At 48.6% G+C, this 12,085-nt stretch overlaps 1 protein-coding gene across 1 annotated transcript in view; it reads right to left on the reverse strand.

The window, feature by feature from the left end:
• Positions 1–278: 278 nt before the first annotated feature.
• LOC114566866 (P2Y purinoceptor 3) overlaps positions 279–12,085 on the reverse strand; it is a 14,689-nt gene continuing 2,882 nt past the window's right edge. Inside the window, exons 2-3 of the mRNA XM_028595687.1 lie at positions 2,721–3,212; positions 279–1,262 (exon numbers count right to left, since the gene is read on the reverse strand). Coding sequence (XP_028451488.1) covers positions 335–1,262; positions 2,721–3,190 — 1,398 coding nt within the window. The 5' untranslated portion in view covers positions 3,191–3,212 and the 3' untranslated portion in view covers positions 279–334. The remainder of the gene's footprint in view (positions 1,263–2,720; positions 3,213–12,085) is intronic.

Below are 12,085 nucleotides of genomic sequence, written 5' to 3' on the forward strand. Positions count from 1 at the left end.
GCCAAATTCTTTGGGCGGGCAAACCAGAGAAAGGGGAGGTAACCTTGCTCCTTATGACCTCATAAGGAGAAGATTCCTGATTGGTCCATCTGAGCTTTCATTTTCTCAAAGGCAGAGCAGGATACCCAGGGCTCGGTTTACACCTATCACCATTTCTAGCCACTGGGGGGACCATAGACAGGCTTGGGGGGGAACTCACATTAATGTTAAAAAACCTCATAAAGTGACATTTTCATGCCATGGGACCTTTTAAGGTTTTAGTTCTCAGAAATCTCCACTTCAGTCGCTGGATTTGTTTAAAGTCTCTCAAAAAGAAACCGTCTCTAAAAACCTTCTAGAAGATGACCCTCGAAGACTTGGACTCGTTCTCCGTGTGCACCGCTCTTTCAATCTTCTCGGGCGTTTCGTGGTCATCCTCTTTTTTCAGGATCTTCAGCGGCCACCAGAGGGAGCCGTTGCGGCGGTCTCTGCGGACGCTGCGTTCTGCCGGCCCACACCAGGGGGCGCCCTTATCCCCCGTCAGGAAGTACAGGAGGGCATTGAGCCAGGCGTTGCAGGATGCCAGCGGCCGAGTGACTTTGTAGCAGATGGAGACCGTCTTCATGACGGCGCAGCTGCCGAGCCGGCCTCGCCGCAGCAACAGGAACAGCGTACGCGTCACGTGGAACGGCAGGAAGCAGAGCGCAAACAGCAGCGTGATCGTCACGATTGTTTTTATGGACTTCCGTCGTCGCCGGATGTAGTGCGAGTACTGCGATCCGGAAATGGACACCGATGTTCTCGAACGGTCTCGGACTCCTTCGGTCATACCGTCAGCGCCCACCGGGCCGTCCTCGGCGCCTTCGCCGCCTTCGAGGGAGCTGGGCGGTGAGCGCAGCGACCGAAATATCGTCCTGACGACCTGAGAGTAGCACCAGGCGATGATGACGAATGGCACAAAGAAGCCCAGCACGTGGAGGACGATGCCGTACGGTACGTAGTCTGCAAACTCCTTGTCGATGGCGTCGTCCCAGCAGTTCGTGTACCCTGTCTCGTCAACCGTCTGAGATCCAGAGCTGTTCCCGCCTTCCCTCTCCTCGCCAGGAACCACAGGAACATCGGCGCCGCTACCCCTGCCTCGCATGACGTATCCTGTCTGGGCGAACCTGAAGATGGGGCAGGTGAGGATGAAGACGATGATCCACACCAATGCACAAGTCCCCTTCACCACGCGCTTGCTCTCCAGAGTGATCGTCCTCATCGGGTGGCAGATGCCCAGGTACCTGCGGACAACATAATAAGAGCTGTCAACGAATATTTTCATTTCAAATGTATATTTGAGATGTAAAAATAACAAGGGTTATTATAGTAAACTCAAATGAAGATATGTGGTAACTTGGCTTGTTTCAGGGTGTCCTACCTGCTTGTTTCGGGGTGTCCTACCAGTGGTAACTTGGCTTGTTTCTGGTTGTCCTAACTGTGGTAACTTGGCTTGTTTCGGGGCGTCCTACCTGTGGTAACTTGGCTTGTTTTGGGGGCATCCTACCTGCTTGTGTCGGGTCGTCCTACCTGTGGTAACTTGGCTTGTTTTGGGGGCATCCTACCTGCTTGTTTCGGGGCGTCCTACCTGTGGTAACTTGGTTTGTTTTGGGGGCATCCTACCTGCTTGTTTCGGGGCGTCATACCTGCGGTAACTGGGCTTGTTTTGGGGGCATCCTACCTGCTTGTGTCGGGGCGTCATACCTGCGGTAACTTGGCTTGTTTTGGGGGCATCCTACCTGCTTGTGTCGGGGCGTCCTACCTGTGGTAACTTGGTTTGTTTTGGGGGCATCCTACCTGCTTGTGTCGGGGCGTCATACCTGTGGTAACTTGGCTTGTTTTGGGGGCATCCTACCTGCTTGTGTCGGGGCGTCATACCTTTGGTAACTTGGTTTGTTTTGGGGGCATCCTACCTGTGGTAACTTGGCTTGTTTTGGGGGCATCCTACCTGCTTGTGTCGGGGCGTCATACCTTTGGTAACTTGGTTTGTTTTGGGGGCATCCTACCTGTGGTAACTTGGCTTGTTTTGGGGGCATCCTACCTGCTTGTTTCGGGGCGTCATACCTGCGGTAACTTGGCTTGTTTTGGGGGCATCTTACCTGCTTGTGTCGGGGCGTCCTACCTGTGGTAACTTGGTTTGTTTTGGGGGCATCCTACCTGTGGTAACTTGGCTTGTTTTGGGGGCATCCTACCTGCTTGTGTCGGGGCGTCATACCTGTGGTAACTTGGTTTGTTTTGGGGGCATCCTACCTGCGGTAACTTGGTTTGTTTTGGGGGCATCCTACCTGCTTGTTTCGGGGCGTCATACCTGTGATAACTGGGCTTGTTTCGGGGCATCCTAACTGTGGTAACTTGGCTTGTTTTGGGGCGTCCTACCTGTGGTAACTTGGCTTGTTTGGGGGCGTCCTACCTGTGGTAACTTGGCTTGTTTCGGGGTGTACTACCTGTGGTAAATTGGCATTTTTCAGGGCGTCCTACTTGTGGTAAGTTGGCTTGTTTGAATATCTTCGCTAAAGTAGTTAATTTATGTACTTTTTCCGTTATGACTGACTGTCAAACTAGATAATAAAAAGTTACATGGCATTCATTTAATGACAGCAATCATATCACATCCATGCAGGGATAGTAGTCCACAGCTGTTAAAACATAATAAAATAGGAATCGGCAGCGGGAAGGTAAACGCGGTATGGAACCATCCCTACCTGTGCACGGAGATGCAGGTGAGGAAGAAGATGGAGCAGTAGAGGTTGAAATAGAAGAGGAAGCGGACGAGTCGACACATGAAGTCCCCGAACACCCAGCTGTCCCGCAGCACGTAGCTGGCCACTAGGAAGGGCAGCGACAGGCCGTACATCAGGTCGGTGGTGGCCAGGTTCACCATGTAGATCAGCGACGTGTTCCAGCGTCGCGCGCCGCTACCGTTCCCTCCGCCTCCGCCGCCGGCGCAGGAGCGCAGCAGCACCACCGAGTTAAGCGTGAGGCTGAAGACGAAAGTCAGCGAGTAGCAGACGGGCAGGAAGACGTACTTGTAGGATTCGTCGATGCTGCAGGATGGTGGAGAGAGGGACGATGTGGGAAACGTGCTGGAGGCGTTGGGAAGGATGCTCGCTACCACTGATGCTGCCGCCAAAGCAATGTCTGGAGTGACATTGGAGACTTGGCTAAGTCCCATCGTGAGCAAAATTGTCGTAAAACTACAAAAAGTTGAAAAAAGTAAAGTTAAAGATAATAAGGAAAAAGGCTTACAGGAAATGTTAGAGAAGCGCTAAAAAACGTTAAAAGAAAGTAAAGTGAAAAAAAAACTACAAAATTATTGTAAAACTACAAAATTATTCCATCATGAACCTCTGAAGATTATTTCAGGAAGACCTGGTTCGCCAAAAATGTGCGGGGTGCCAGCGGTCCGAACAGGATAAGAAAAGTTAAATATAATAAGGAAATAAATTCCAAAAAAATTCAAAAAAAGGGGGCAGGAAATGTTAGAGAAGTGCCAAAAAAACGTTTAAAGAAAGTATAGTTTAAAAAAAACTACAAAATCATCTTCAAATTATTGTAAAACTACAAAAAGTTTAAAAAGTACAAAAAGTTGAAAAAAGTAAAGAAAACTACAGAAATTATGTGAAAACAGTGACCACAGTCGCTGAAATCTTGCGTAGGGAACCAAGTCGTTGGGTTCAGGTTCCTCTGAAATCATCTCTGCTGCTTCGCCGGACTCGAGTTTCCGAGCATTCCTTCATCTCGCCGTCCGTCTGTCTGTAATCCCCGAGGACTCGCCAAGGACTCACCAAGGACTCGCCAAAGACTCGCCAAGGACTCACCAAGGACTCGCCAAAGACTCGCCAAGGACTCACCAAAGACTCGCCAAAGACTCGCCAAGGACTCGCCAAGGACTCACCAAAGACTCGCCAAGGACTCGCCAAAGACTCACCAAGGACTCGCCAAGGACTCGCCAAGGACTCACCAAGGAATCGCCAAGGACTCTGAGTTTCTGTGACAAACAGCAGAAAATAAAACGTGAGCCGTGTTTCACATCCTTTACTTTCTTTCCATTCTTCCTTCCTTCCCTTTTCTTTCATCCTTTCTTTCTTTCCATTCTTCCTTCCTTCCCTTTTCTTTCCATTCTTGCCTCCTTACTTTCATCATTTCCTTCTTTGAATTTCTTTCCTTCCCTTCCTCCTCCCCTACATTCTTCCTTCCCTTTTCTTTCTTCCTTTCCTTCTTTCCATTCTTCATTCCTTCCCTTTTCGTTCAATCCTTGCCTTCTTACTTTCATCCTTTCCTTCTTTCCATTCTTCCTTCCTTTCCTTTTCTTTCAATCCTTGCCTTCTTACTCTCATCCTTTCCTTCTTTCCATTCTTCCTTCCCTTTTCTTTCAATCCTTGCCTTCTTACTTTCCTTCTTTCCATTTCTTTCCTTCCCTTCCTCCTCCCCTACATTCTTCCTTCCTTCCTTTTTCTTTCCAGCCTTGTAAATAATCAGTGATTTAATCATTGTAAAACACACTTCATTCAAAGACAGAAACTAAATAAAACTATCAAAAGCCGTCTTGGTTCATCTTTCCACTGTTTCCAACAATCACCACTGTGGTTTGGTTGAAATAAACCCTTAATTCACCCATTTACATATGGAGATATGTTGGCTCTATACACGCTAAAAGTCCTGATTATTTACATGGAGTCTGGTGGAGATATGCTGGCTCTATACACGCTAAAAGTCCTGATTATTTACATGGAGTCTGGTGGAGATATGCTGGCTCTATACACGCTAAAAGTCCTGATTATTTATGTGGAGTCTGGTGGAGATATGCTGGCTCTATACACGCTAAAAGTCCTGATTATTTACATGGAGTCTGGTGGAGATATGCTGGCTCTATACACGCTAAAAGTCCTGATTATTTACATGGAGTCTGGTGGAGATATGCTGGCTCTATACACGCTAAAATTCCTGATTATTTACATGGAGTCTGGTGGAGATATGCTGGCTCTATACACGCTACAATTCCTGATTATTTACATGGAGTCTGGTGGAGATATGCTGGCTCTATACACGCTAAAATTCCTGATTATTTACATGGAGTCTGGTGGAGATATGCTGGCTCTATACACGCTACAATTCCTGATTATTTACATGGAGTCTGGTGGAGATATGCTGGCTCTATACACGCTAAAAGTCCTGATTATTTATGTGGAGTCTGGTGGAGATATGCTGGCTCTATACACACTAAAAGTCCTGATTATTTACATGGAGTCTGGTGGAGATATGCTGGCTCTATACACGCTAAAAGTCCTGATTATTTACATGGAGTCTGGTGGAGATATGCTGGCTCTATACACGCTAAAAGTCCTGATTATTTACATGGAGTCTGGTGGAGATATGCTGGCTCTATACACGCTAAAAGTCCTGATTATTTACATGGAGTCTGGTGGAGATATGCTGGCTCTATACACGCTAAAAGTCCTGATTATTTACATGGAGTCTGGTGGAAATATGCTGGCTCTATACACGCTAAAAGTCCTGATTATTTACATGGAGTCTGGTGGAGATATGCTGGCTCTATACACGCTAAAAGTCCTGATTATTTACATGGAGTCTGGTGGAAATATGCTGGCTCTATACACACTAAAAGTCCTGATTATTTAAATGGAGTCTGGTGGAGATATGCTGGCTCTATACACGCTAAAAGTCTTTATTATTTACATGGAGTCTGGTGGAGATATGCTGGTTCTATACACGCTAAAAGTCCTGATTATTTACATGGAGTCTGGTGGAAATATGCTGGCACTATACATGCTAAAAGTCTTGATTATTTACGTGGAGTCTGGTGGAGATATGCTGGCTCTATACACGCAAAAAGTCCTGATTATTTACATTTACACTGTAAATAATCAGTGATTTTATCATCGTAAAACACACTTCATTCAAAGACAGAAACTAAATAAAACTATCAAAAGCCGTCTTGGTTCATCTTTCCAATGTTTCCAACAATCACCACTCTGGTTTGGTTGAAATAAACCCTTAATTCACCCATTTACATATGGAGATATGCTGGCTCTATACACGCTACAATTCCTGATTATTTACATGGAGTCTGGTGGAGATATGCTGGCTCTATACACGCTAAAAGTCCTGATTATTTATGTGGAGTCTGGTGGAGTTTGGTGATGGTGATTTCTGGGCTGTTTCATGTTAAACTAAAAGGATCTTACTCTTTAACTAAAAGGTCTATCTCTGTAGGGATCCATCCCATAATGTTGTCAGACACTTAAAATAATAATCTGAGTCTGTCAGCGTAGATGAAGAACGCAGAAGAGGAGAAGTTACCCTGCCCGGAGGAAGCCCGGGGCCCCCGTCTGGAGCCAGGCCCAGACGGCGGGCTCGTCAGCGAGCGCCTGGTGGCCGGGTTTGCCACGGAGCCCGGTCGGGCACAGCCCGAAAAAGCTACGTGGCTCCCATGTCTCCAGCCCATGGGCCCACCACCTGTGGGAGGAACCGCTGGGGTCGGGTGCGCTGCCACACGGGTGGCAGTGAAGGTCAGGGGCCTCAACGGACCAGACCCGGGCGGCAGACGCTGGCTCTGGGGACGTGGAACGTCACTTCTCTGTGGGGGAAGGAGCCGGAACTGGTGCGGGAGGTGGAGCACTACCAGTTAGATCTGGTGGGGCACCAGTAAAGTCTACTCCAAGGTGCTGGAAAGGAGGGTTTGGCCGATAGTCGAGGTCGAAGAGGAACAATGCGGATTCCGTCCTGTTCGTGGAACAACGGACCAGCTCTTCAATCTCGCAAGGATCCTGGAGGGAGCCTGGGAGTATGCCCAACCGGTCTACATGTGTTTTGTGGATTTGGAGAAGGCGTATGACTGGGTCCCCCGGGAGATACTGTGGGAGGTGCTGCGGGAGTATGGGGTGAGGGGGTCTCTACTCAGGGCCATCCAATCTCTGTACAACCAAAGTGAGAGCTGTGTCCGGGTTCTCGGTAGTAAGTCAGACTCCTTTCAGGTGAGGGTTGGCCTCCGCCAGGGCTGCACTTTGTCACCAATCCTGTTTGTAACATTTATGGACAGGATATCGAGGCGTAGTCGGGGTGGGGAGGGGTTGCAGTTCGGTGGGCTGGGGATCTCATCGCTGCTCTTTGCAGATGATGTGGTCCTGATGGCATCATCGGCCTGCGACCTTCAGCACTCACTGGATTGGTTCGCAGCCGAGAGTGAAGCAGTTGGGATGAGGATCAGCACCTCTAAATCGGAGGCCATGGTTCTCAGCTGGAAACCGATGGAATGCCTTCTCCAGGTAGGGAATGAGTCCTTACCCCAAGTGAAGGAGTTCAAGTACCTTGGGGTTTTGTTCATGAGTGAGGGGACAATGGAGCGGGAGATTGGTCGGAGAATCGGGCGCAGCGGGTGCGGTATTACATTCAATCTATCGCACCGTTGTGACGAAAAGAGAGCTGAGCCAGAAGGCAAAGCTCTCGATCTACCGGTCAGTTTTCGTTCCTACCCTCACCTATGGTCATGAAGGCTGGGTCATGACCGAAAGAACGAGATCCAGGGTACAAGCGGCGAAATGGGTTTCCTCAGGAGGGTGGCTGGCGTCTCCCTTAGAGATAGGGTGAGAAGCTCAGTCATCCGTGAGGAGCTCGGAGAGAGCCGCTGCTCCTTCGGCGTCGAAAGGAGCCAGTTGAGGTGGTTCGGGCATCTGGTAAGGATGCCCCTGGGCGCCTCCCTAGGGAGGTGTTCCAGGCCCGTCCAGCTGGGAGGAGGCCTCGGGGAAGACCCAGGACTAGGTGGAGGGAGGTCCAGCTGGGAAGAGGCCTCGGGGAAGACCCAGGACTAGGTGGAGGGATTATGTCTCCAACCTGGCCTGGGAACGCCTCGGGATCCCCCAGTCGGAGCTGGTTAATGTTGCTCGGGAAAGGGAAGTTTGGGGTCCCCTGCTGGAGCTGCTCCCCCCGCAACCCGATACCGGATAAGCGGACGAAGATGGATGGATGGATGGATGGATGTCAGCGGCAACAACACATCTTGTAGTAGTTACCCTCTGAGTGCAGTACTTGAGTAAATGTACTTGTATTCTGCCCCTGCACACAGGTCATTAGTTTGTTCACAATGTACTGCCGGTGGCGTTTTTGCTGATGACTACGTTTCGCTCAGTTAGCCTCTGAATCATTAACGGAGCTGTCCTCTGCAGTCATGTCTGTGTGTGTGTGTGTGTGTTCAAATTCAAGTTCAAGTTCAAGTTTATTGTCATGGGTCATGGGTGGTGATAGCGCAGTGGATATGACACATGCCTTTGGTGTGGGAGACCTGGGTTTGATTCCCACTGTGATACATCAACCAATGTGTCCCTGAGCAAGACACTTAACCCCTAGTTGCTCCAGAGGCGTGCGACCTCTGACATATATAGCAAAATGTAAGTTGCTTTGGATAAAAGCGTCAGCTAAATGACATGTAATGTAATATGCGTATTAGTACGAAGTACCACAGCAATGAAATACAATGTGCCTTAGCACTCTCTCAGCACCAGTCAATAATAACAATTTTAAAAACATAATAGCATTAAAAACATTATAAAATATCCAAACACAATATACATAAGTGACTAAGTTCAGACCACAGCCCTCCTTCCTGTTGTGCTATCGTTCAATAACCTTATTACCTGGGGGTAAAAACTATCCCTAAAAGGTGTTGTGCGCATTGGGATGCTCTGATAGGAGGAGGGAGAAGAGATTGTATGCAGGATGACAAGAATCCTGCATAATGCCTTGTGCCTTCTTAAGGAGTTTGCACACTGCACCAACAAATACAAACTAACTCCAACATTCTAAAGTTGGCAGTTGTTGGCAGTTGTTGGCAGTTGTTGGCAGTTGTTGGCAGTTGGTTTTTATAATGTTCATAAAACCAACTGCCAGTCCACACTGCCCAGACAGTAACAGACCAGACTGACTTTTGTCACCTATAGTCCTACCTTTTCTCATTAGAGTTTTAGTGTAATATAACATGGATGAAATGGAGATCTTGTTGAATGTGGCCAGAGTAGTTCTGGTCTACCAGTCCGGTAAAGTTGCTAGCCGTGTACAGGAGAGACGGCAATCAAGACGAGCCAGGAGGAGACTGTGGTGTAAACCTCGGATATTGGGACATGCAAAACAGGGAGTTTATCCTAACTTGTGTCAAGAACGTCTCTCAGAAGATTCTCCAGCTTTTGTGAATTTTCCCTGTTTTGCTCCTCAAGCTTTTGAGGAATTACTCACTATGGTTACTCCACTAATTGCCAGAAAAACCACCAATTTTAGTTAGAATGTTTTCAATTGTGGGAAAATGGGCAACATTGGTCCGACATTCTCCAACTCCACCAGACCAGACTGGACATGTCCAACTCTACCAACTCCACCAGACCAGACTGGACATGTCCAACTCTACCAACTCCACCAGACCAGACTGGACATGTCAGACTCTACCAACTCCACCAGACCAGACTGGACATGTCCAACTCTACCAACTCCACCAGACCAGACTGGACATGTCCAACTCTACCAACTCCACCAGACCAGACTGGACATGTCCAACTCTACCAAGTCCACCAGACCAGATTGGACATGTCCAACTCTACCAACTCCACCAGACCCAACTCTATCAACTCCACCAGACCAGACTGGACATGTCCAACTCTACCAACTCCACCAGACCAGACTGGACATGTCCAACTCTACCAAGTCCACCAGACCAGATTGGACATGTCAGACTCTACCAACTCCACCAGACCAGACTGGACATGTCAGACTCTACCAACTCCACCAGACCAGACTTGACATGTCAGACTCTACCAACTCCACCAGACCAGACTGAACATGTCCAACTCTACCAACTCCACCAGACCAGACTGGACATGTCAGACTCTACCAACTCCACCAGACCAGACTGAACATGTCCAACTCTACCAACTCCACCAGACCAGACTGGACATGTCCAACTCTACCAAGTCCACCAGACCAGATTGGACATGTCCAACTCTACCAACTCCACCAGACCCAACTCTATCAACTCCACCAGACCAGACTGGACATGTCCAACTCTACCAACTCCACCAGACCAGACTGGACATGTCCAACTCTACCAAGTCCACCAGACCAGATTGGACATGTCAGACTCTACCAACTCCACCAGACCAGACTGGACATGTCAGACTCTACCAACTCCACCAGACCAGACTGGACATGTCAGACTCTACCAACTCCACCAGACCAGACTGGACATGTCCAACTCTACCAACTCCACCAGACCAGACTGGACATGTCCAACTCTACCAAGTCCACCAGACCAGATTGGACATGTCCAACTCTACCAACTCCACCAGACCCAACTCTATCAACTCCACCAGACCAGACTGGACATGTCCAACTCTACCAAGTCCACCAGACCAGATTGGACATGTCCAACTCTACCAACTCCACCAGACCCAACTCTATCAACTCCACCAGACCAGACTGGACATGTCCAACTCTACCAACTCCACCAGACCAGACTGGACATGTCCAACTCTACCAAGTCCACCAGACCAGATTGGACATGTCAGACTCTACCAACTCCACCAGACCAGACTGGACATGTCAGACTCTACCAACTCCACCAGACCAGACTGGACATGTCAGACTCTACCAACTCCACCAGACCAGACTGAACATGTCCAACTCTACCAACTCCACCAGACCAGACTGGACATGTCAGACTCTACCAACTCCACCAGACCAGACTGAACATGTCCAACTCTACCAACTCCACCAGACCAGACTGGACATGTCCAACTCTACCAAGTCCACCAGACCAGATTGGACATGTCCAACTCTACCAACTCCACCAGACCCAACTCTATCAACTCCACCAGACCAGACTGGACATGTCCAACTCTACCAACTCCACCAGACCAGACTGGACATGTCCAACTCTACCAAGTCCACCAGACCAGACTGGACATGTCAGACTCTACCAACTCCACCAGACCAGACTGGACATGTCAGACTCTACCAACTCCACCAGACCAGACTGGACATGTCAGACTCTACCAACTCCACCAGACCAGACTGGACATGTCAGACTCTACCAACTCCACCAGACCAGACTGAACATGTCCAACTCTACCAACTCCACCAGACCAGACTGAACATGTCCAACTCTACCAACTCCACCAGACCAGACTGGACATGTCAGTAGATTAAGGTCATGTGAAGTAGCCCTGCCAAACCACATCACAATGTTACCTGTAGCATGTTAAGAGACACACAAACAGTAGAGCCTCTGATGTGCCTTCTTAATGGCACAGCTGATATGGAAGGACCAATGAGAGGGAGTCTGAGATGTGGATGCCCAAGAACTTAGGTGTGTGTGTGTGTGTGTCATTGTTTCTGTGTGTGTGTGTGTGTCTCTGTGTTCCTCTGTGTGTGTGTTCCTCTGTGTGTGTATGTGTGTGTTCCTCTGTGTGTGTGTGTGTGTGTGTGTGTGTGTGTCGTGTGTTCCTCTGTTTGTGTGTGTGTGCGTATGTGTGTCTCTGTGTTCCTCTGTGTGTGTGTGTGTGTGTGTGTGTGTGTCTGTGTGTGTGTATGTTCCTCTGTGTGTGTGTGTGTGTGTGTGTGTGTCTTTGTGTCTGTGTGTGTGTGTCTCTGTGTTCCTCTGTGTGTGTGTGTGTGTGCATGTTCCTCTGTGTGTGTGTGTGTGTTTCTCTGTGTGTGTATGTGTTCCTGTGTGTGTGTGTGTGTGTGTGTGTTCCTCTGTGTGTGTGTGTGTGTGTGTGCGTGTGTGTTCCTCTGTGTGTGTGTGTGTGTGTGTTCCTCTATATGCGTGTGTGTGTGTGTTCCTCTGTGTGTGTGTGTGTGTGTGTGTTCCTCTGTGTGTGTGTGTGTGTGTGTGTTCCTCTGTGTGTTTTTTATTTTAAATGATGTCCCCAAAAGGAAACTTTGTCAACATCCTTCCTTTCATCCTTCTTTCCTCCCTACTTCCTTCCTTTCCTCTGTCCTTACCCCCCCGTACATACTTTACAACTTACACAAAGTTTCAGAGCTGCAAAGATTAACTGATTAG

This window comes from Perca flavescens, chromosome 13, assembly GCF_004354835.1.
Source record: "Perca flavescens isolate YP-PL-M2 chromosome 13, PFLA_1.0, whole genome shotgun sequence".
NCBI classification, from domain to species: Eukaryota; Metazoa; Chordata; class Actinopteri; order Perciformes; family Percidae; genus Perca; species Perca flavescens.